Genomic DNA, 22,765 nt, shown 5'->3' with positions numbered 1-22,765 from the left:
GCCTCAGACTCCTCGCCAGTTTTGTTCCAAGCATACTTATCGAGTTATGTCTGCAGCAAAGATTTGGATCCTTTTCCCCCAGCCATCTTGAAGTGCTTGACGTTCCTGTGGGGGAGGATTTACAGGTACAGGATAATGCTCGGTACTCCCCGCCACCTGCCTGCGGGCCACCAGCGGCCTGTCTGGTTTCCCAGAGTAGAGTTTACAGTACCGTTTACCTTGGGTCGAGTCGGAGGTCTGTATAGCACCCTCTGTCAACTTGCCACTTTCCTGCCCGCTATGACTGGCTGTCACTTATGGGTAAGAAACGGACGATATGCAGTGTTATGAGAATTCCTGCTCTGAACGCATTATTGTAGTTTAAATTGGAGCCATGAGCTGTTCACTCATGGGCCGAATAAATGTATGCCTTAACACAATGTCCCACGGACACTCATCAAGATATGTAAGCAATCTGATGGCGTCTATATAACTGAAAATGTAACTACATACTGTTTCACGATGCATATTTGAAAATGCTAATAAAATTGTGTTAAAAAAAAAATGTCTGGCTGTCACTTGTCTCCTTCTTACCGGCCCCTGGGGGGTCTCAATGCCCTGAATTATAGGCATTGTAGCTGAGGGGTCCACCCTTATCTCAACCAGATGCACGGCCTGTCCCTCTCAAAAGGATTGCCCGGCCTGCTGGGAAGGGTTGCAAAGGAACACTGTGGCTGGGGCCTGCACTGCTATGCCACAAGCTCTGTCGCCTGCCCGTTGTTCGAGCCGTCCCCTCTCTCCTTCTCTGGGACCTCGTGCCAGCTTCCTGCTGTCCAATTTAGAGGCCCAGCTGTTGGATCAGTCAGTGTCCAAGTCCAGCCCACTTACAGCGGATCTTTCTCAGGGTCCCCCAATTCTTCACACTGTCCTGAGGTTATATGAGGCAGGGCACTCCACAATGAGTTCCTTCCACTCCCCCTGTAGGACTCGTATTTAATCTGGGGCCCAGCTGGTGATTGGCCAGTGAGTGCGATCACCCCCACTCACCGCCACAATTAGGGATCAGTCGTCGGTCCCCTCACGGCTCCCCCGCTGCTCCAACCCACGGCCTCATCAGCTGCACTCAGCAAGGGGCTGCCGCCCTGAACCTGCAGGCCATAGTCAGATCGCGCAGGGAGGGCCTGCCTCCGATCCTTCGTCACAGAACTGCGAGGTGCTTATTTATAAAGTGCCGGTCTAAAAGTGCCTCCACATTCAATCCATTGGGCTATTTTCGGACCTCAGGCCGTCTGTGCAGGCAGATCTGCTGCGCCGTCCGTCTTGGAGACTATGCCGGTCCCGCCGCCGCCATTTTCATTACTCGCATCCGCAGCAGAGTTGGGCTGATTTGCACCGCCTCTCATCCATCACGGATGGTTTTAACAGGTGTATAGACACCCCGGGCTTGAGAGCTCCAGAGCCATGCTAGTGAGCAGCCATAGTATCGCCATAGGCACCCCTCAGTCCCCCCTCCCCCAGAATACATACCCAAATAACACACACACAGACTGTTAGGTTGGGTAAAGTTTGCTGCAGGTTTATTACATATTCCAATATGTAATGGGTGGGTTATCTTACGGGTGATCCAAGGGCAGGCAACCAACTGGGCCGCCTACCCGTCTGATGAGCCGGGCAGCGCTGGGGCGAACCCTGCCATTGCTGCCGTCTAGGTGATTCTTTTGCAGGATCACGGGCCGTTGGTAACTTCTACTCACGCCCCTTTCGGGGCGGAGCGCCGCATAGCAAACCCCCGGTTGTTCAGGCCCACAACCGCCCACAGGACTAGCGGGGCGCCGACACGGCTTCCAGGACCCTCCCCTGAGGTTCCTCGGATTTGGCTCAGGCACCCCCTATGGTGCCACGCAGAGGTACCCTTGGTACCGGCCTGCTTCCAGATCACCCTGTAACTCCGCCTGCAACGAAAAACAAAGAAACATTACAACGCTCTGACCCTTACGCCGGGTAAGCGGTAGGGAGGGATGTGGCGTCCTAGGCGAACAAAGAGGTCGCCAGGAGGGTGGGGGCAGGCTAAATAGCCTCCCCCTCACTACAGAAGCCCGGAAGTGACGCGCCTACGCATCACCTCCGGGCGAGGGAGAGAGGAGGGCGACACCGGCCGGCGTCCCCGCCCCCCCCTCTCCGTAAGGGGGGGCGGGGAGGGGTGACCGGTGCCCAGGCGGAACTAGGGCGCCGACCACTCTAGTGGCCCCCTGCGGGGGCCGCAGTCGGCGGCATAGTATCGCCATAGGCACCCCTCAGTCCCCCCTCCCCCAGAATACATACCCAAATAACACACACAGACTGTTAGGTTGGGTAAAGTTTGCTGCAGGTTTATTACATATTCCAATATGTAATGGGTGGGTTATCTTACGAGCAATCCAAGGGCAGGCAACCATGGTGCCGCGCAGAGGTACCCTTGGTACCGGCCTGCTTCCAGATCGCCCTGTAACTCTGCCACAGCCCTGGAGGCGGCCCAACGTCGCCGCCAGGGCCCCTCACCACACCTTGCTCTACCTGCAACCCCTCATCTCTAACGCCTCGCTCAAGTCTAGGAGGAATAGATCCATGCCCACTTGCGACAGGTGCACACCATCTAGGCGAACAAAGAGGTCGCCAGGAGGGTGGGGGCAGGCTAAATAGCCTTCCCCTCACTACAGAAGCCCGGAAGTGACGCGCCTACGCGTCACCTCCGGGCGAGGGAGAGAGGAGGGCGACACCGGCCGGCGTCCCCGCCCCCCCTCCCCGTAAGGGGGGCCGGGGAGGGGTGACCGGTGCCCAGGCGGCACTAGGGCGCCGACCGCTCTAGTGGCCCCCTGCGGGGGCCGCGGTCGGCGGCATTCCCTTCGGCTGCTTGCCACGCCCCCCCTTATCACAGCTTTACATCAACTTTGCATTACATTCCCTTTGACTTCCCATGCTGCGCGTCGTATACTTCAGAGAATGTGAACTTAACCTCCAAAATCAACCCTTCCCCTGAGCCAACTTTTGGCTATCAGTTATTCCGTATGGTACATTACGCGTCGATTCCAGGTAAAATTATTTTATTACTACTTAGATTACATTCCCTTCATTCAATACTATTCCGAGTGTTACTAGTTTGTTCATTTATCCTCTGGCTGTCCTCTATTTCCTGTCCCTCTCCTCCATTGGGGTCTTGTTGTGTATTTTGGGCTAGTCCTATCAGCTCTTGTATAATCATTCCCCAGGCCAGCAAAACCTCTGGTAGTTTCTCGTCCCTCCTCATTTTCCGCATGTGTTTCCCCTCTGCTGATACCTATTCCTTAAGATAGGCCACCCAATTATCCATCGTTGGGCCTCTTGGGGTTAGCCAGTGTATTGCTATTCATCTTTTGGCCACCGTTAGTCCCAGTATGAAGAAACATCTAATGGTTTTACGCTTTGGGTCTCTAGGTAACAGTCCCAGGAGACAACTCCTCATTTCTAATAAAACCTTCCACCTCGTCACTCTCACTTAGGGCCTCATGTTGTGTTTATGGCATGCAGCCATCTAGGGGATAAATACTTCATGTGTACAATGTTATATTGTATCTGGTTAAACCGGGCACATATTGATACTTAACAGACTTCCCGATGTATGTGTGCCCAGTTTTCTGGGGTCAGTGGCTCCCCGCTGACCGTCTGCCACCTCTCCTCCACCCTAAGTTTCCACCCAACATCCATTGTAATCAATGTGGCTAGTGTATGTGTGTGTTCTGGAGCCTCCAGAAATGTTGACCATAGTTGTTGGGCCGTGGCTGCCAGGTTTATATACTGTAGGAATTGCCCCTCACCCAGCGTAAATGTTTCTGCTGCGTCCTGGTATGTTATAAACCCGCCCTCAGGGTATAAATCTGAGATCAATAAACAGCCCCCTTCTTTCTATTTTTCAACCAACATTGTCTGCGACATATGGGCAAATTGTGGCATAATCCAAATTTCTAATTCTGGCGCAAAAAGTGTTTTTTTAATTACGGATCGTACCGACCTTTCCCATATCCTTGCCATTAGCCACATTAGTAGAGGGAGTGATTTGTGTATTTCCCTGCCTTTCATTAGAAGGGTCCCCAATTGTTGCCTCCCGCAGGTTCCTGAAAACAAGGTTCTCTCCCAGGTAGGATCTGTGTCTAACCATTGTATTGCATGCTGTAGATGCGATGGGTGGTAGTATAACTAGTCTAGTATCTCCAGTCCCCCTCTGTCCCATGGCCATTTCATTACATCTAGCCCCACCCTGTAGTGCTTCCTCTTCCAGAATAACTGTATCAGTAGGGCATCTAGTTCCTTGAATATTCTGCATGGTATTTTATAAAAAGACCCCTGCATGCCGTAGAGGTATCTTGGCAATACCACCATTTTGATCAGGGCTATTTTTACCCATCAAGGACAATTTCAGTGTATTCCAAAACCGGATGCTCCCCTGCAACCCCCTTACTATTCTTCCCATATTTAATTCATAGAATCGGCCTTCCTCTCTTGTTATATGTATGCCCAGATACTGGACACTGCCCATTGTCCAAGGGAGTTCTAGCTGTGGGAGTTGTGATGATGCGAGTCTGCCTATTCCGTCTACTGGGTATAACCGGGATTTAGACGTACTTATTCGGAGTCCTGTAGCATCCCCAAACTCTTCCAGCTCTCTCATTAACAGCGGCGTAGAGGTCGTCTTCCTGCTCAAATATACTAGGGCGTCATCTGCGTAGAGTGAGACCACGTGTTCAACGCTAGTCGAAAATGGCATACTTGTGGATCTATTGCTATGGCAAATAACAGCGGGGAGAGTGGGCATCCCTGTCGCGTTCCTCTTTGGAGTTTCTTGCTTTGGAGGTAGCTGTTCGCGCTCTATAAATGGCTGTATTATTATTATTATAATATTTCCAACACATATTTCACTGTGCGTGGAAGTCAGTAAGTTGTGCAGTGTGTGCGACTCATCACTCCTGCTATAGGGAGGTTTGTTGCATCAGGGTTTTCTCTCAACCTATATCACTTCAGTCGGCCCTCCAGCTCTGAAACACCACTCTTGTGACATTCGGGAAGGCAGTGGGCAGGCGGTTATCGTAAAGTAGTCCCACCAGCTAGTCGAGTCCCAGGAGTGAGAGCTCTGCACGGTATGCTGGGTCGTCCTACCCTTCCTCCCCCATCAGTCAGTTGTTGATGACAATAATATGCGCTGCTCTATGGTGGAGGCATAGGTCTGCGAGGTCAAGGCCCCTTCTTACACTAATTTCCTACATTTCTTATGTGAGTTGGGGGGTATGTGTACCACAAGAAGGAACATATTATTGATGAAAATTCTTGAAACCAAGTGTTTGGGATAGGGAGAGGAAACTGTAGGAGAATGTATAGGAATCGGGGTAGAATCATCATTTTGAATAGGGCGATTTTCTCTGGCACCTGCAGGGACAGAGAGCTCCAACGCTGTAAGTCTGCTTTTGCAGCCATCGTGAGCAGGGTTATGTTGAGCTCCCAGGTGAGATTCGGGTCAGTGGATATGTGGATTTCTAGGTATTTGAAGCTTGTGAGTTGCACAGGTATAGAAATGTGCCAGGCTGCGGTCAGTGGGCCTTCTTTCACTGGCACTAGCAGTGGCATATTACGATTAACTCAGAGGCCCACGGCCTCTTCATAAAGGGTGAGGATTTCCATACATCGTGAGCCGGTGTATGTCGTCAGCCTACAGCAAGATGCAGACTTCGGTGCCAACTGCACAGTGCAGCCAGAGACCCGGGCATCACAGCACAATAGTTGTGCTAGAGGCTCAAGAGTGAAGAGAATTGGGGATAGTGGGCACCCTTATCGGGTTCCTCAGTTAATAAAAGATTGCTTTATTTAAAAGCAATCACAGACATGGTGGTGTGCCTACCCCAGCGGGCCACTATCCCTGTGATGCCTGTCATTCCTAATGGCTTGCAAATTGCAAACTACCTCATTAATATCCATGAGGTAGGCCGCTTTGCAAACCACTAGGAATTGCTAATTTAAAATAAAATGTTTCAGTCCTTAGGAATAGCGATTTGGAGATTATTGCAATTAGGAATGTTAGTACATCTGACCCCTGATGTACTATTGATATTCGCGAACTAGCACGTGCAATTTGCACACTGACTGGTTTGAGGAATAGGAATGCAATTTGTGATGCTGTGTACCTTGCACTAATACATTACATTGAAAATTGTACATTTGCAGGGGGAGGGGGGTCACAGAAAGTCCTGCCTAATGAATATGAATTAGGCAGACCACAGTTTGCAGCCCTCTGTAGTTGGCTCCAAATGCAGTGTTGGAGTCCTGAAAGGGACAGCAGACATCTTTCCCTGCATTTGCCCTCCCACACTACAAATCCTTTTTTTCTTGTACTAAAGCTGCCCATGCCCTTTAAAGGGACTGACGCTGCTTAACTCCCCCCCTCCCCCCAAAAAAAGAATCCTATTAAGGGTGGGCGGGGAACGATTGACTGCTCCCCCTACAGCCATTGGCATGATTCCCACAGGGGAAGATGTCACACAAGGGCAGCTTTCCCATAAAGAAACTGATTCTACCTCCTTGGAGGAGTCTGTATCTGAGCAATAGTTTGCAACTGCAATTGTGGTCACGCACACCTTTGATGCATTCCTCTCTGAAGTGCATGTAGGAGGGGGGCACAGTTTTCACGCCCCCTTTTCACTGCAGTTCAGTCACAAAAATCTTTTTAGGAGCCTGAAAGACTTGGTTGACTCATAAAAGGCCCTCTGTAAATAATAGTTCGGTATTTTTACGGACACTACTTGTAACAATGAGTATTAGTAAAACAATTGGGTTTTAATGCATGCACAAAGTACATATTATGTCCATATGGACAGAATAAAATGACCATGTTTAAGAATAAAGAAAGCACTAAGCAATTGAAGGTCCAATCACTTATTAATTGTGCAGGCATGTGTGCAATATATGGAATAAACTGCCCAGAAAATATACATAAAACCCATAGAAGTCAAATAACATATGGGAAAACACAAGGCCGTTTTCTTGTAAAGCGTAAAAATAAATGGATTTAGATGTCAACAGACGTTTTCTGAGAGGAATGATCATAGAAGTCTCAAAGCTTGTGTTTTTGGGAAGATTAATTTTGTTGCAAAATGTATCATTTATACTTGGTTTCTGTATAAATGTACAAAAATATTAAGCAACTGGATAGTGTTTTAAACGTAAAACATTACGAAGGGTTCCGCTGCAATATAGATTGATCCTAGTAATACCAAACAAATTAAATATTCTATATATTATGCAAGGAGTGGAGCTTAAAATAGAAAAAGAAAATATTTAGTAGGAAATATTGAAGCTCTTTAAGACAAAATAGCCATACCTGTTAAGAGACTGGTGCAATGTCTGATTGTAACTAATAGGCGATAAATTACTGGTTAAGTGAACCATTAAACCTCTTGCTGAAGAAAATTAGGGGAATTACTGTAGAAAGGAAACGAAAGCAATAGGCTTGGCTGCATTCAACTGTCTTTTAACAATTACGCCTAAAAAGTAATTGTGTGTAATTGCTAATAATTAATATAAACAAGGAGGTTGAAGTAGGATCAAGCCCTCTTGAGGACGTTTCTGGTGAGAAAGCAAAAAGGTTTAGTGTTTGCCTCAAGCCAAGAAGAATTGTTTTTGAGAAAAATGTAAACCTTTTTTATAAAGAGCCAGACAGGCAGCGTGTCTTTTACTTCCACAAAGAACAAGTGCTTAGTGAAGCAGTGAGCACCTTCACTCCCTGTGATGCTGGCTTCTTGGCACTCCCCGGCTGCACGACTCTGCCTCGCCGTGGAAGGGAGAACCTGGGGTGAAACGAGAGACGAGCACAAAGGCAAGTTACACTAAACCTGCAATAGAGTGACCAGATTCAGGAAACCAAAAACAGGGGCATTTCACAAACATAGAAGTAGGACTACAATTTTGCAGCGACTGCCAGGCACAATAGGACTTAGTTGACAACACTCACCAACATTGAAAACAATCGAAATAAGGTAGCTATATTACTATAAATGTTTGATCATTGTGTACTGTCAATCTTCCATTTTGCTATTTATTTTTTGTTAAGATGTTGTGCTTTTATAGGTATTAAGTTACCCGAATAAAGTCTATGAACTGAACTGAACTGAAATTAGGTACTAAGGGGAATTGAATGCAGCTTCTACACACAGCAGTGTCTGTGTTTATTAAATTGCTTTCTGATTCCGGCTAACACATAATTCTGCACTAGAGCACATGAAAACATGACTCACTCTGTATTTAGTCAACTCTCTCTGAAAACTGGGACATGTGCTAAATGTTCAGAATTTTGCCAGGACACATGTTGAAAAAGTAGGACTGCCACAACAAATCAGGGATGTCCAATCGCCCTATTCTGCAGAGCTATCAAACTGTCAGATTTGTAATGGAGATCTCTGATATTAGAATTCTGCTGCAACTTGAATGGACCATTGGAATGCATTGGCTGGCCTTTACACTATTACAAATGTGGATGAAATTAGGGAAAGGCTCCCAATCTTGAGGTCTACTGGAATTCCATGAATGTGGCATGCATTATATATTACATTTCTAATTAAGACATGATGGGGCTGAATTTGTGTACAAAAGGTTCCGTACTTGTGCATCACCCATACTGTGCCATCTTCACCAGTGCATATGTCTACCATATCCTTTTCAATTGGCCAATGTAGATCTTGCTATTGTCCGTGCAACATTTCAATGTTGGCCCCAACTAGTCTGTGCATGTTGGGTCTCTGACTAATTCTCTATCTCCTTCTCAGGTCTCTCCTGGACTCCTGTGCTCAATAATGATTACACAGAGGGGAGTGCTTCAGGCAGATGGGTCCCACAACAGCAGACGCCAACGGGCCCCCGATTCACTGTGGAAGTCATGGATGGTAAGTGGGTTGCCTCAGAACTAGTGTCCTTAAAATTATGTGATCCTAGTTCACTCAGAGCAAGGAGTCTATAGCAACCAGGAGCCATCTAACCTCCGTAACCACGTCCTAATATTATCTTTTCACTTAGTGCATTTCACTTTGTATACTGTGCAATGATATGTACTCACTGAACGAATCCAATGTCACTTAGAGTGAACTGACCACTCTAACAATGGCAGTTCTTCTGACAGGCCTGTCGGACCAGGCAGGGATGCACCTTAATCAGTGTAATCAGTGAGATTGCCAGGACAAGATGCAGGGTGAAACTGGTTATTGCTGACGATCCCCGTTGGACCCTGATACATTTTATTGATTTTATAGAGCATGGGCTGGGATTAGGCATTCTAGATCCCATTTTACTAAAGCTGTTATCAATGTGCCGACTCGAGACATAAAGCCACTTGGGCTGCAACCCCTCTGTAAGCCACTGAACAGTTCTTGAGTGAGATGTGTTTCAGGTAACAATCAATTTTGTGAAATATCACAGATTAGTGGAACCTAAGTCCTCTTTCATGATAGAAAGGCACACTCAAGAACACTAGGAAACTAGAGATACATTTTGAAGATTTATTTTAAAATAAAATTGTATCTTAGTGCACACAACTAGAATTGCAACTATAATAAAAACGAACAGAATAGTAGCTGCAACATTTAAGATGAATGTGGACAGCAGAAAATATTCCAACGTATTGGCTGTTTAGCTTTATATCAATCCCAATCTCGTATATTTGATTTACTAACCAAAACAAAAATCCTAATTCGAGTTTTTAAAATGGTTCACACTATCATACCCGCTTTGCATAATGAAGTTATTGTTCAATATAATAGCAGTGTCTGCTGAACTCATCTCTGCTGAGAGGAAGGCTGATAAGCCCCTAGCAACTTAAGGCTGAGTATGCCGCCTTCAGTTAAAGTAAGTGAAGCAGTTCTGCATGCCCTGTCTCATCTCAGATTTTGGGCAAAAAAGTCCTCTCTAGCCTTTCGCACTCTGTTTCCAACTTACATACCATTATTTTCCTATTAATGAATCTATTAGAATAAACAATTAGGAGAAAGTGACCGATGCCCTTTTTCTTATTTTTATTCTTTAATATAAAATAATGAACAAGAAATTCAACTATCAGTTTTCATGAAAGCTTGTTCACAACACAGCAATAATTATTTTACAACAGAGAAGGCAACTCAGATTAAATACTGTGAATATATTAGAACAGACTTGATTATCATGTTGCAAAGAAAATCAACATTAAATAAACACATGCATTCTATATTTGTCATTCATATGTAAATAACCAATGTGTAACCTGAAAAGGTACATACCTAAAACAGAAAAAACAGGATCATTTTAACAGCCTAAAATACAAAATAAAATGGCAAACCAGAGTGGGAAAGGGAAAAAGGGGCGATGACAGCGAATTGGTTCAGAGTTGGGAAAGTGTTTTTGCCTGGTTAGATGTTTAAAGGACATCAGGGGTTCCAGTAGAGGGAGGACAATGTTCTGGAATGGTCTTCTTGGTGTCATTAATATAAAGAGCCATAAGTTGCATCATGAGTAAAGGATTCAGTCAGATCGTTGTGTTACGAGCTGAAGAGCCCATCCACGCCAATAGTTAATTGTCCTCACCTTGCGTATGGCCCGAGCCTCAGGCAAGCATGCAGGAGGAAGAGAAGGGGAAACAATATACATTATTGACTTATTCCTAGGCCCCTGTTGCCATTAGACCATATGTTATATTGTGTAATGAGCTGTTAGTTGCTTGTAGGGTGCAGCTCTGGGGTAAGGTCAAAGAACGTTTTTGGGATGGGGAGGCGTGTGTAGAATGAATGAAGAACGTAGGACTCAAAGGAATAGAAAGACCCTCCCCAAGAACCTCCTCCCACCTCATCACTTCATCACAGCATTATGTGGAAGCTATATCCTGTGGTGTCTGGTTGGCCAAACATGAAAGATGGGCCAAAGGAGTCAGGAGGGAACCAAAGCGTGAAGAAGTAATGAGTGGAAGGCATGTGATGGAAACGAGGAGGCATGGGGCAGCGCCTGTGAGAGGGATGAAGGCCTGACAAAGTATGAAACCATGACAACATGTTGTGGAGAGAGGAAGAAACAGAAAGGGGGAGAGAAGAAAATCAGGACGGTTTATGTGAGAGGGCATTTTTCTATGAGTTGGAAGCACCTGGGTGCCTCAGCGCATGTCTTTCTGTCTGTTCTAATACACAAGCTTTGCCCCCACCCCATTCTCTAGTCTCTTTAAATTGTGAGTTACTTTTTGTGAGGGGTACACCTGAGGGCCTGTACCAGTAGTTACAAGCTCCATTCTGGAGACTCTGATTGGCTGTCCCACTAACTATCTTGTTAAAGCAAGAAGGTCTATTATACATTTCTAAAGTGCCGCCTGTCCTCTACTAAGAGTTTTCTTTGTATGCTGTACTTTAAAACGGAATAATATACGAATGTAATAATTTATAAAACACCAACAGTTGGACTAGGCGAACTGGCATCACTTTACAACTTAAATTCAATAAATATCCTCTCTGTTGTCTTGTACCATACACTGATACTCACAATTAAGAATATTTGGACAGCTGTCATAATGCACATCTATTCTGACCTGCAACTGGCACAGCCATCCCCTCCAGCCATAGTCACATATCTCTCACGATGCACCTGCACCCTGGTTTACATTATGCATTGTTATTGCAGTAGTAAGTCACTCATGGTACTCTTGCAGTTAATCCACACCTCCACCCTGAACTGCAATTCAGGCACTGAGTTATGTACAGGGCTCTCCTATCTGCACCACTGTCCTCCTACTAACATACCCACACACTGTCCCAATGTACCACTACACTGATTTGCAGAATGCATTGGTGTCCTCGTACTGACACAATCACAGAACTCTCAAAAAGTAACTCGGCGTTTTTTCTTACAGTTTATTCTGAAATCTCAGTACTGGGACACTTAGAGCGCATGTAAACATGTTTTGCTCTTCGGCTTTCTCTGGGGGGGGGGGGGGGCTGATGCTTCTCTCCCTTTCTGGTAAGATGGTTCATTGGTTAATAAATCTGCTGTGGAAATCTGCTCAACCTACAACTTCCCATCTTCAGATATGAGAAAAGACAATGTAGCTTCTTCCGAGGTTGTTAAAATGGGTGCTATTGCATTACCACTTGTTATTATTAATAAATTCACTCTAAATATGCTGTCCAAATGCTGTCAATGTCATAAACCAATTTCAATGTACCAACCATAAAATAGGATAAATGAAGCCCTTCCATTTTTTTATTTACAGTTATTGAGATCTTGGTGTCTTCTATAATAATAGCTTATGAAAATCTGGCAATAGGCCATTGGGTTGCGCACATGCCGCAGACACTGTGCATCATTCATTTACAGACTCAAGTCGCAGTGCCATAACTCAGGATGTCCGGTTTCTGTGATGTAATCTGTATGCTAATTTTAGGTCGTTGGTTCCAATGCCATTAAGGTAGCATGGCGGGTTAATGCACCTGTTGCATACTTTTATGTAATCTTAAGTTTATTTTATCTCAAAGTTGGCATCTAAAACTTAAAGTGCTGGATGTAGAACTGTATTGTGTGTGTGCGGTCCAGTTGAAACCAGATTACGAAAAACAGTATGCAAGGAGGAGGCGGAGAATACCTACAGATTATTTGGGTGCTACTTGACATTGTACAGGAACTTTCTACATTCGATCTTTCTTATGGTTTACATGTTTACAATCTGAAGTACAGGGAGATATAGCGATTTGACCACAATGACGCAATTTTTGGTCATGAGTCAAAACTAGGATTAAAACAACAATTAACTAGCTAAATGTTCTACCGCTTCGCCGTCTGGCTATAGAAATGGTGAGTTACAACATTCAGCAAAAATAGACTTTCAACAAGAAAAGAAAGAAGTAACAATAGTACACTTTTGTGACAGACATTTTCAGGTTATTGGCTCAGTAAAGCACGCCCCTTTGCCCTAAATTCTCCTCGCAGTGTGTAGCTATACGTTTTGGATTTTTGCCTCAATACGCGTGACAATCTCATGTGTGCTGAGGGCCTTCTGAGATATGGGATGAGGCTGAGAGTGCGGCTCTGTGGGCTGGAAGGACTCACTAAGTGGCCCTACTTTTATAAGTGTGACTGCTGTCGTCTCACTGGGCAGTGGTGGCATCAAATGATTCCCTTCCGTGGGAGAATTGCGGGCATCTCCTGTTTAGAAGGTTCTACCAGCTCTTTTCAACAGGGTCCTTCGCTCCGTCTGTGTGGGACGAGTAGGGAATGTATATGTGCTCTGTATCCTTCAAGCAACACATTAGGTTACTCTAGTCCTATTGCCCCGTGCTTGCTCAAACCCATTAAGCTATATAACCTATAGGGGTCAGATTATACCAAACGCCAAACAAGGGGAGCATTTCTCTTGAAACACATTGCTGCATGCTATCGTAATTTACATTGCCACATTGGCTGGGTGCGGAAGTCATACCCATATTCAAAGAGGGGGGAAAAAGTGATCCAGCAAACTGTAGGCCTATTAGCCTGATTAATACAGCACATACATTATTTTGTAGACACTTGCTGGAGTGGCTCCAAGATTGGATAAGGGAAGGGCAAATACTGTCTTCCCTACAGGCAGGTTTTAGAGAAAACACCAGCACTGTTGACCAATTGTTTAGGTTTTTAATAATACTGTGGAAATATGTGGTCATTAAGAAGGAAAATGTATATGTTGTGTTTGTGGACCTGCGAGCTGCATTTGATTTATTAACCCCGGGGTAAATTATGGGAAGCCCTACACAAGATCGGGGTCCTGAGAAATATATTAGAAATTCTTATTAGACTCCAGAGGGACAACTATGCCCAAATAAGATGGGGGAAGAATGGTGAACTGACGGACCGGATAAGGGTGAACAGAGGAGTGCGCCAAGGGTGTGTACTGGTGCTCACTCTGTTCACGCTACATATCAATGGATTAATTGAAACATTATTCGATTGCAGTGGTGATCCCCCCCAAGCTAGCTGGCCAAGCAGTGGCATCTCAGCTTCTTGCAGATGTCACCCTACTTATTTCCAGGACAAAATTAATTGGACCATTTTCTAGCATCTTGTGGGGAACTTGGGCCTGAAATTAATGTCATGAAAACTAAATTCATGGCATTTAATCCACATAACACAACTGCCCACTTGGTTCCACAGTCCGAGGTGCACAGCCTGTGAAAGAGAGTCTGTTGACCCATATAATTCAAAGTTCGATCCATGTCACCATTTATTTTAAACACGTACCATGGTTTGCACGCCAGAACCTTTAACCTTTGGGCAATTGTTTAAAGTATGATTAAAATGTGTAAGGTGAAGCAATTTGATTACCTGGGGGTAAGGCTGACAAACTCATTATCATGGGCTCCACAAGTTGCAAAGGGCCAACTATCACTTCAATTAGTGAGTGCTGCATTTATTAAAAAAACGTAAAATGTCAATTTATAGGCCTGTTGCCCCAGTTATTAAAGTTTACCAAGCCATGGGTGTAGGAGCTGCAGTATATGGTGCGGAGCTATGGGGTCAAAAAAAATGTTGGGGCTGTTGAAAAAACTGAGAATGTTTGTATGACATCAGTTTTGGAACATCCCCAAAATGCCCCCCTGACTCCCATGCGCTTGGATCTGGGGCTAAAAAATGTAGCACATTTGATCGCTTTCAAGCCCCTTGCTTTCTGGATTTGAGTATGGTCAAACAATTCACCACTTCATCTGAGATAATCATTGCTTGAAGTGATGGCCTTAGATACCAAGGGGGAACATCCTGTGGTTACAGTACGTAAAGAGCTGGATGCACTAACTGGGTATGACCGAGCTCTGGACCAAGCCTGAGAGTATTGTGAAAAAATCCCTGATTATTTTAAAAAAGAGACATTGGGACCATACCAATTAGCTATGGATAAAAGGAGGAAGCACTGGGGAGCAAACAATAGGTTTCTGGATTTTAAAGATAATATGTATCAAGAGGAGTTTCTGAATAGTATAGAACCGACGTTAGCTAAATCCCTGTTTTTAAAATTCAGATATGGTATCTTGACAGTTAATGGATTTTGCAGTAAGTGGAAGGGTGCTAATATCTCGCCCATTTGTCCCACATGTTTGGCTAATCATGAAAGTGAAGAACATTTTTTGTTCTTCTGCCCAGAGTACATTGAGATTAGAAGAACCTGGCTAATCCCAAAATGTCTCATTCTATCAGTGAATTGTTTACAAGACATTATTTGAATCCTTAGAAGTGATCGCTCAGGGTGGTTAGTCTTTACCCTGACCAGATACTTGCTGTATGCCTGGAGATCATGAAACTAGGAGATGAAATCCTCTATAAAATAATGAAAATGATTTTTGCAGTAATGGCCTGTGGGTGATCCTACGTTTTATATATTCAATAAAATATGAGATTTTAAAATTTCCTATATGGTATTAAGAATTTTCAACATAAGGTGTTAATCAAGATGATCCCACAGTATTAGGAAGTGCAAATGCTACAGTAATTTGTAAAAAAAAATATAATAATCTTTATATTGGGACATCTTGCCCATGTCATTTTATTGAAAGAAATATTAGTGCTTATGCTAAAGTGGTTAATCACTGTGGATTTGAACCAGAGGAGTTGTCTAGTATTACTCCAATTCTTTTTTAAACATTCTTAGATAATTTGTATTAGAATCATTATTTCTTTTAGGCTTATCATTTTTTAATTATTTTAATTCATAGGCTTTTTATATGTTATTGCAAATGATAGTAATATTGTATATGTTTGCAAAATGATGGAGCTTTTGCATTATTTTTGGTAAAAATCGAATAAAGATATTTCTACTACATAACCACATTTTATTTTAATTATTCCTAATACGCCACCTAAAAACAACAGTTAAAAAATATCAGTTTAAAAAAATCTCATGGACAATCATTCCACTGACTCGAGGAATAATCCACCAGGTGTACAAAAAAATTCAAAACTTTTTGTGTACCAGTCTTTAAATCCCACTTAATTTATTTATTCTTCAGTGTTTTCTGGTAATCCGCACAATGATTTAAATCTTCTTTGCAAAGTTGTCAAAGGATTGATCAAAATCTTAATTAGAAGTTTAATTTGGAAAAAAAAGTCTTTGATTGACTTGGCAGTAAAGGATTTAAAGTCAAACTCCAAGAAACAGGAGGCAGTTATTTTACATTGAACCGACATGTGTTTTGCGGTGTACTAACACTTCCACAGGGCTCACTTTTGATATTCATATTCTAAGAACACCACCTTTCATTTCAGAAAAACTTTATTCGACATTTAAGTCATAAAAGTATCGTACGTCAACCATTTACATCAATACGAGTTAAAACCAAACATGATTATCACATAATTTTTGTGCTTGAACGCCATAAGCTGCGCTATTCTCCATTTTTAAAAAAAAGTGTAACTGCCTGCACATCCATATGGATAAAAATTTCATATTTATACAACAATGTTTAATCCACCTCTAGAATAAACAATCAAGACAACCAAATACCTTAGACTAAAAATATAAAAAAAAGATAAGTAAGTAAATAAGTGAGTAAGTACGGGCGCCTATTCGTTGGACACTTTAGTGTTGATCTGTCTGGACCGTAATATCCAAGCCCACTTTATAAATTTTGCCATTGCTATTACAATTGTCGGGCTCGGATCTGTACACAAAATTCTTATGGCTTCCTCATACCTTTGGATGCCTATTAGCCGACAGACAGGTAGTACCCATTTTTTACGTGGAAGCACATAAAGGGGGCAAAAAAACACAAAATGACTTAGAGATTCAGTCATATCCCAACACTTGGGACATTTGTCCTGAGACCTTTTGACCCATTTAGATGTAAATGTGCGGATCGGAAGGGTGCCTATTCTAAACTGGAAGTAAGGTTTGCGGTCAGTTGGTGCTTCAATCAAGCCCCAAAATAGTTCCTGTCTAGGATAGGCCTTAATTTCTAGGAATCTGGCTGTTAGGTGGGAAGTGCTCCCCTTAGAGACTGATTCCAAACCGATCAATTCCCAATACTTAGCTTTAAGGGTTTCTTTTGAAGGGAACACCGCGTTTTGGGGATCATCCCATAGGTTACTCCATCCCAGTCTATAGAGTAATGATTTTATAGACCTCAACCAGTCTATCTTATGAAAAAGCCATAGCATAATGCTTAAGCTCCTCAGTTGACCAGACCCTACGCCAGTACAGCAAAGGCCGCAAATTAGCTGTATCTTGTAAGGATTTCAAACCAAGGTCCCAAAAAAGAGGTAACAAGGGAGTACTTTGAGGCACACCGACAACTTTCCGAATAAACTCGCTCTCCATAACGTTCAAACGTTTTGGGTTATTGCCATACCCCCATAGCTCAGATCCATATAAAGACGAGCTGTGAATCTTCATCGTGTAAATCTCGAGGAGTGGGCCAATTGGTTGTGTCTGCGAGGTTTTAAATCTTTTTAAAAGGAAGCCTGTCTGTTGTTGGAACTTCAAAATAGACAAATCTAATTGACTATTCCAACGCATGTTCTTTTGTAACGTGACTCCCAAGTAAGTGAATGCGTCAACCTGCTCCAAGGGGGAACCATTCATAAGCATTACACCATTGAAAGGTTTATAAGACCTACACGGGTTAGGACCGTTAAGGACCATAAACTTGGTCTTGGCAACATTTATTTCCAGACCGCGTAGCAAGCAAAACTCTTCGAAGCGCTGGAGGGTGAGCTGCAGGCCACTCGAAGTTTTGGAAATCAGCAGAGTGTCGTCCGCGAACATGAGGACTGGAATGCGAGTGCCTACCATAGCCGGAGCGTCCGAGGGGACCCGGGAGAGGAACTCGGCCACCCCGTTCACGAAGAGCGAGAACAGGGTCGGTGCCAAAACACAACCCTGCCGGACTCCTCGCTCAACGGGGAAAGACTCCGTAACCTCACCCTGTCGTCCCCACCGGACCCGGGCAAAATTGTACCTCATGCAAGCGAACGACCAATGCCAACAACTCCGGTGCCATCCCCAGCCCCTCCAGTACTTGCCACAGCTTGCTACGCGGAACTAGATCAAATGCCGCCCGCAAGTCGACAAACACTGCGTACAGAACCCTTTTTCCTAAGACCACGGTCCTCCAATAGAGGACAATAAACCTGAAAACCTGGTCTATAGTGCTGGTTCTTGGACGAAACCCAGCCTGGAGAGGACTTAAAATATTACTATCCTCCATCCAGGTCTGGATTTTGCCCAAGACCAGCCGGCCCAAATTTTTTTGCATTGCATCAATCAAACTGATCGGCCTGTAGTTACTAGCCAGCGATTTATCCCCTTTTTTATATATCGGGACAATTTCGACACCTTTCCAGGATTGGGGAATGGCCATTCCCTGGGCTATAGCATTAGCTAGATGGGTAATGTATAGTCGCCATCTTTGTCTATCGTGCAAAAATACGTCGGCCGGGATGCAATCCATGCCGGGTACACGTCCCTGGGTTACCATATCAAGTGCCATATCAACCTCCTCAACACTAAAGACAGGATTGTTGTAAAACGCCCTCTCCTGGTGGAACATACTGACTTCCTCAACGCCTTTTGCATATTGTGGCTTAAAAAACTCAACCCAGGAGCTCTGGGGAACATGATTGTGTGGGTTGTCAGTAATTTCGCCCCTCTTCCATTTAAAAATATCCCAAAACTTTTTCGGGTTTTTGTCAGAACATGCTGTCTTTAGGTCTTGCCACTCACTCTCTTCCCATTCCTTTTTTGCTTTCCATTGAACCTTTCTATAGGTATTACGAGCTGCTTTAATCTTGCTTGGATCTTTTGATTTAAGAGCAAGTCCCAGATCTCTACGAGCTTGTTTACATGAGGTGTTATACCATTCCTCCTGTTTACTTCTAGGGACTTGTTTTGCTGAAAAGGGTCTACAAAAGCAGGACTTAAGATTAGCAAATAATTTTTCGTGTATGTTCTCAATAACAGCTGGAGGTTGACTTATGGTGCCTCCTGCCATTACTGATGTCAACGCGTCTTCGACATAAGTCTCAATGCTGTCTATGAGATCGGGATGCTCTGCAACTTTATGCCACTTAAGGTGGCGTTCATCGTTTGTTAGAGCAACAGCTGGACGAGCCATTTCAGAAGCTCGATCCATTTTATCTCCCAGACCCAAGTTAAAAATAGCAACTAATGGATTGTGGTCACTTTCGACCCGTAACATAACCACCATATCCACTAGAGTATGCCACAACTTCAAGTGGACCAGAAGGTAATCTATGTTACTTGCCCTGATACCATTATCTTAAGTTTTGCTACATATCCTGTCTGATGTAGTTCTGCCGTTTGCTGCCCTCAGTTGGTTACCCAGGCAAAACCCTTTCAGATACAGGGCCGCTTCTGTCCATTTGCTAACTGACTTTATCTCGAGCTGTGGGACGTCCCATCTAAGGTCCTCCTCCTCTGTTAAAAGCATGTCATGAGGCCCCAGTGGCTCAAAGGTCGTGTTAAAATCTCCTGCAATCAATGGGAGCACATATATGGGACTGGATTCAACGAGGGTGTTTAGCGCTGATACCACCTCCGATTTTTTCCCGCCTGGTAAGCCCCTTGCATACACATTATATATATCAATTTTGAAGTTTGGCGGGAAATTCAACCTGATTCCCAAAATGTCATTATTCTGAGTTGGGACAGGTTGGATATTACAGTCCAAACTTTGTTTGATTCAAATAACCAAACCCCCTACTGGCCGGCCCTTGGGCCTTTTCTCCGCTGGGACAAAAAAATTCAAATAACCCAACATAAATACGGGCTCTAGTGACCATGTCTCCTGAAAAAGACAAATGTCATGCTCCTTAATGAAGTCTGACCAAAGGGGAGAAGATAGTTTAGATCCCACGCCCGCCACATTCCAAGATAAAAACGTGATGTGGCCTACAGCATTAATTCCCCCTTCGTCACTCCTGATATTTGACATAGGAGGAGTAGTTACACCATTCCTGAGAAGTAAATTGCCCTCATTACTTAACATTTCTTTTTGTAGCACAACTTGTGGGCCTCGTACCCTGGCCCCAATAGTATTTATTAGAGCGGGAGACTCATTATCGTCTCTATTACTATCTATTATGGACTGCACTCCTTGCTTTGTACCCTCCTCTATCTCTCGAGCTGCATATGGCTTTTCATAATTGGGATATCCTCTTCCACCGTTCAGTCAATCGCAGTCCGCTAACCCGGATAGCACATCAAATCTGTTAATGGACCTTATGTCCTCAAAAGTGCATCCATTTGTCGGAGGACCCCCACCTGGGGGCAGAGATATGGGGGCATAAAAATAAGACAGTGGCATTGTACAGATTAAAGGTGAAGAGTCATCCTGGGGCCAAGAGCAGATGTATTCCACACAGCGCCTATCCCTGAAGTTAATGATAATACAATCCCCCTTTGTTGACTTAGGTCTCCTGCCCACCCAATTTACTCTTCTAGCATACAAAATGTCAGCACACATATGGGCCGGCAATGGTCGCTTAACATTGAGCCAAAATGTACATTTGTTCTTTAGATCCCAATAAGATTCCCTTGTTCCATTCGCCAGTGGTGGGTTCCCCAGTTAAAACCACCACATAGGGAGCTGCTTCGGGGGGTAGATGTATATCAATTAAACCTGCTAAAGCCTGCGCTACAGGCTGTACAGATGTAGGCTGCTTAGCAGTTCTAACTCTACCTGCCCCGGGACTATGTGATACAGCACGTGATGGAAGATGTTCAGCTCTTGACAGATTGTCGGCGGCTAAGATAGCTTGAGGCTCCTGGGAAATAGGGGGATTGACTTTCACAATACCACTTGTTGGATTATTAGTGGTAGATTTAATCTCAGTGCATCGACCTATCGTACTAGGACACTCCTTTTGCAGACCCGCACCCTGTCTACCTCCTCGTGACTGGGCCGAGGCAAGTGAAAGTTCCATACGTAAAAGCCTACTTTCAATAGAGCCCAACCTTTCATAAATCGGATCACATAAATTCTTTACAATACTTTCCAATTTTTTCCAAAACAGTATATCTGTGTCTTCCGTAGTTATTGTCCCCAGAGGTAATGATAAGTTTGCCCTCGCTTCAGTGGTTAAAGGTTTAGGGCATGGAACTATGTCCTTCCCTAAAACAGGAGCAAGGTCAGGCTTAGCATTTTTCCCAGCGGCGGTCTGTTGATTTCCCCTACGTTTTTTTTTCATGATTGGGACTAGTTGTTGATGGGCGGGAACCGCTTTCGCTTTACTGGCGGAGCGGGTCTTTATGCTTGGCAAAGGCTTAGAGATAGGGGCCATTTTATCGGTATTCAAAATATCATCGATTTCACCCGGGATTTCAATTAAGGATGGGGAACATATCATTATTTCGCAAGTGCGCTCCTCCACCAGAGGAGATATTGAACCCTGAGAATTCGACATAACAGACTGGTGACACGATGGTGATCTTATGTTGGCCATGTTTCCCAGAGAAGACCTCTTATCACAAAGGATGTCTAAAGATAATCTTTTTTCAGTTAGTTCTATGTCCTTAGCGAGCACTGATTGTACTCGTACTAAAAAATTATCTAAATTTCCCATTAGAACACCCCCGGACGAATGCATAGTGGGTCCATCCCTTTTAGCAGATTTATCCATTGCTTGGTATTACTAGCGACCTCGATGATCAGGTATCCCTCTAGGATACAAACTAGGGGCTAGGGCTTACCCTCAGTAGTTCGATGAGTGCCCTTAATCGGTAGTTGTTAGAGGAGGTTCCCGTTCCGTTCTCTGACGTTCTCGGACAGGCTCAGACGGGCCCGCCCTTGGCCCGGGCTTTGCCCGGCGCGCGCTCGCGCGCGTCCCGCGAAGCGGGGGCCGTGAGAAGTCTTATAGCGTCAGGGCGGGAGTGCGGGAAGAGGACACAGCTGGTTACAGTTACGGGGCTGCTGGTCCTCGCAGTCCCGTGTTAGGATCCCTCAGGCAGCAGTCACCAATGGCAGATTAGGCAACACCTCCGATGGCAGCACTCGTGAAGTTGTTTAAAAGTGAACAAGTTAAAAGCCACGCTGAAACTCCAACCACGAACGGCACACGCGAAGCGGGGGCCGCGAGGAGTCTTATAGCGTCAGGGCGGGAGTGCGGGAAGAGGACACAGCTGGTTACAGTTACGGGGCTGCTGGTCCTCGCAGTCCTGAGTTAGGATCCCTCAGGCAGCAGTCACCAATGGCAGATTAGGCAACACCTCCGATGGCAGCACTCGTGAAGTTGTTTAAAAATGAACAAGTTAAAAGCCACGCTGAAACTCCAACCACGAACGGCTCCCACTGGTTTCTAAGTGAGAGGGTTTGCAAAACCTAAACCCCCTTGACCATGATGCCACAACTAACTACAACCATGGCTGGGACAGAGAGTTAGTTTAGCCCCAAACCGGGAGAGCTGCTGAAAGTATGTAGCAAGATGTAGGCTTTCGCTTTGTTGATTGTGGTCCACCGCGCTTCCTCTTAAGCCCTGTCTCTTTCAGTTCCTTGGCGGGGATGCACGTCGTTTGCACCCAGACAAGACTCCGCGAGCCATCCCTTCCCTTCCCTCGGCCTCATGACACATGGTTCACGCCTGCGTGTGGAGCCTTGAGGTGCCTGCCTCCTGCAAGGAGTTGGGTTTCACTTCCTACCCCGGTCCCTGTGCCGGAGACACCTGAGGGGAGGGGTTACAGGTGATCATAGAGCGCACGGCAGAGGAAACACCCTGTGCGCCACCAGACGCAGTTTCGTCCGAAACCTCCCGA

The 22,765-nt window shown here is 44.8% G+C and overlaps 1 protein-coding gene across 3 annotated transcripts in view; it reads left to right on the top strand.

The window, feature by feature from the left end:
• Positions 1-22,765, top strand: part of CCDC136 (coiled-coil domain containing 136) — a 247,716-nt gene that overhangs the window by 120,672 nt on the left and 104,279 nt on the right. For all 3 annotated transcript variants that reach the window (XM_085653715.1, XM_085653713.1, XM_085653714.1), the window contains exon 2: positions 8,799-8,915. In XM_085653715.1, coding sequence (XP_085509841.1) covers positions 8,799-8,915 — 117 coding nt within the window. The remainder of the gene's footprint in view (positions 1-8,798; positions 8,916-22,765) is intronic.

Source organism: Triturus cristatus, chromosome 4_1 (genome assembly GCF_964204655.1).
Source record: "Triturus cristatus chromosome 4_1, aTriCri1.1, whole genome shotgun sequence".
Lineage (NCBI taxonomy): Eukaryota > Metazoa > Chordata > Amphibia > Caudata > Salamandridae > Triturus > Triturus cristatus.
Note: the sequence above shows the minus strand (reverse complement) of the source record. Positions and strands in the feature narration are given on the sequence as shown.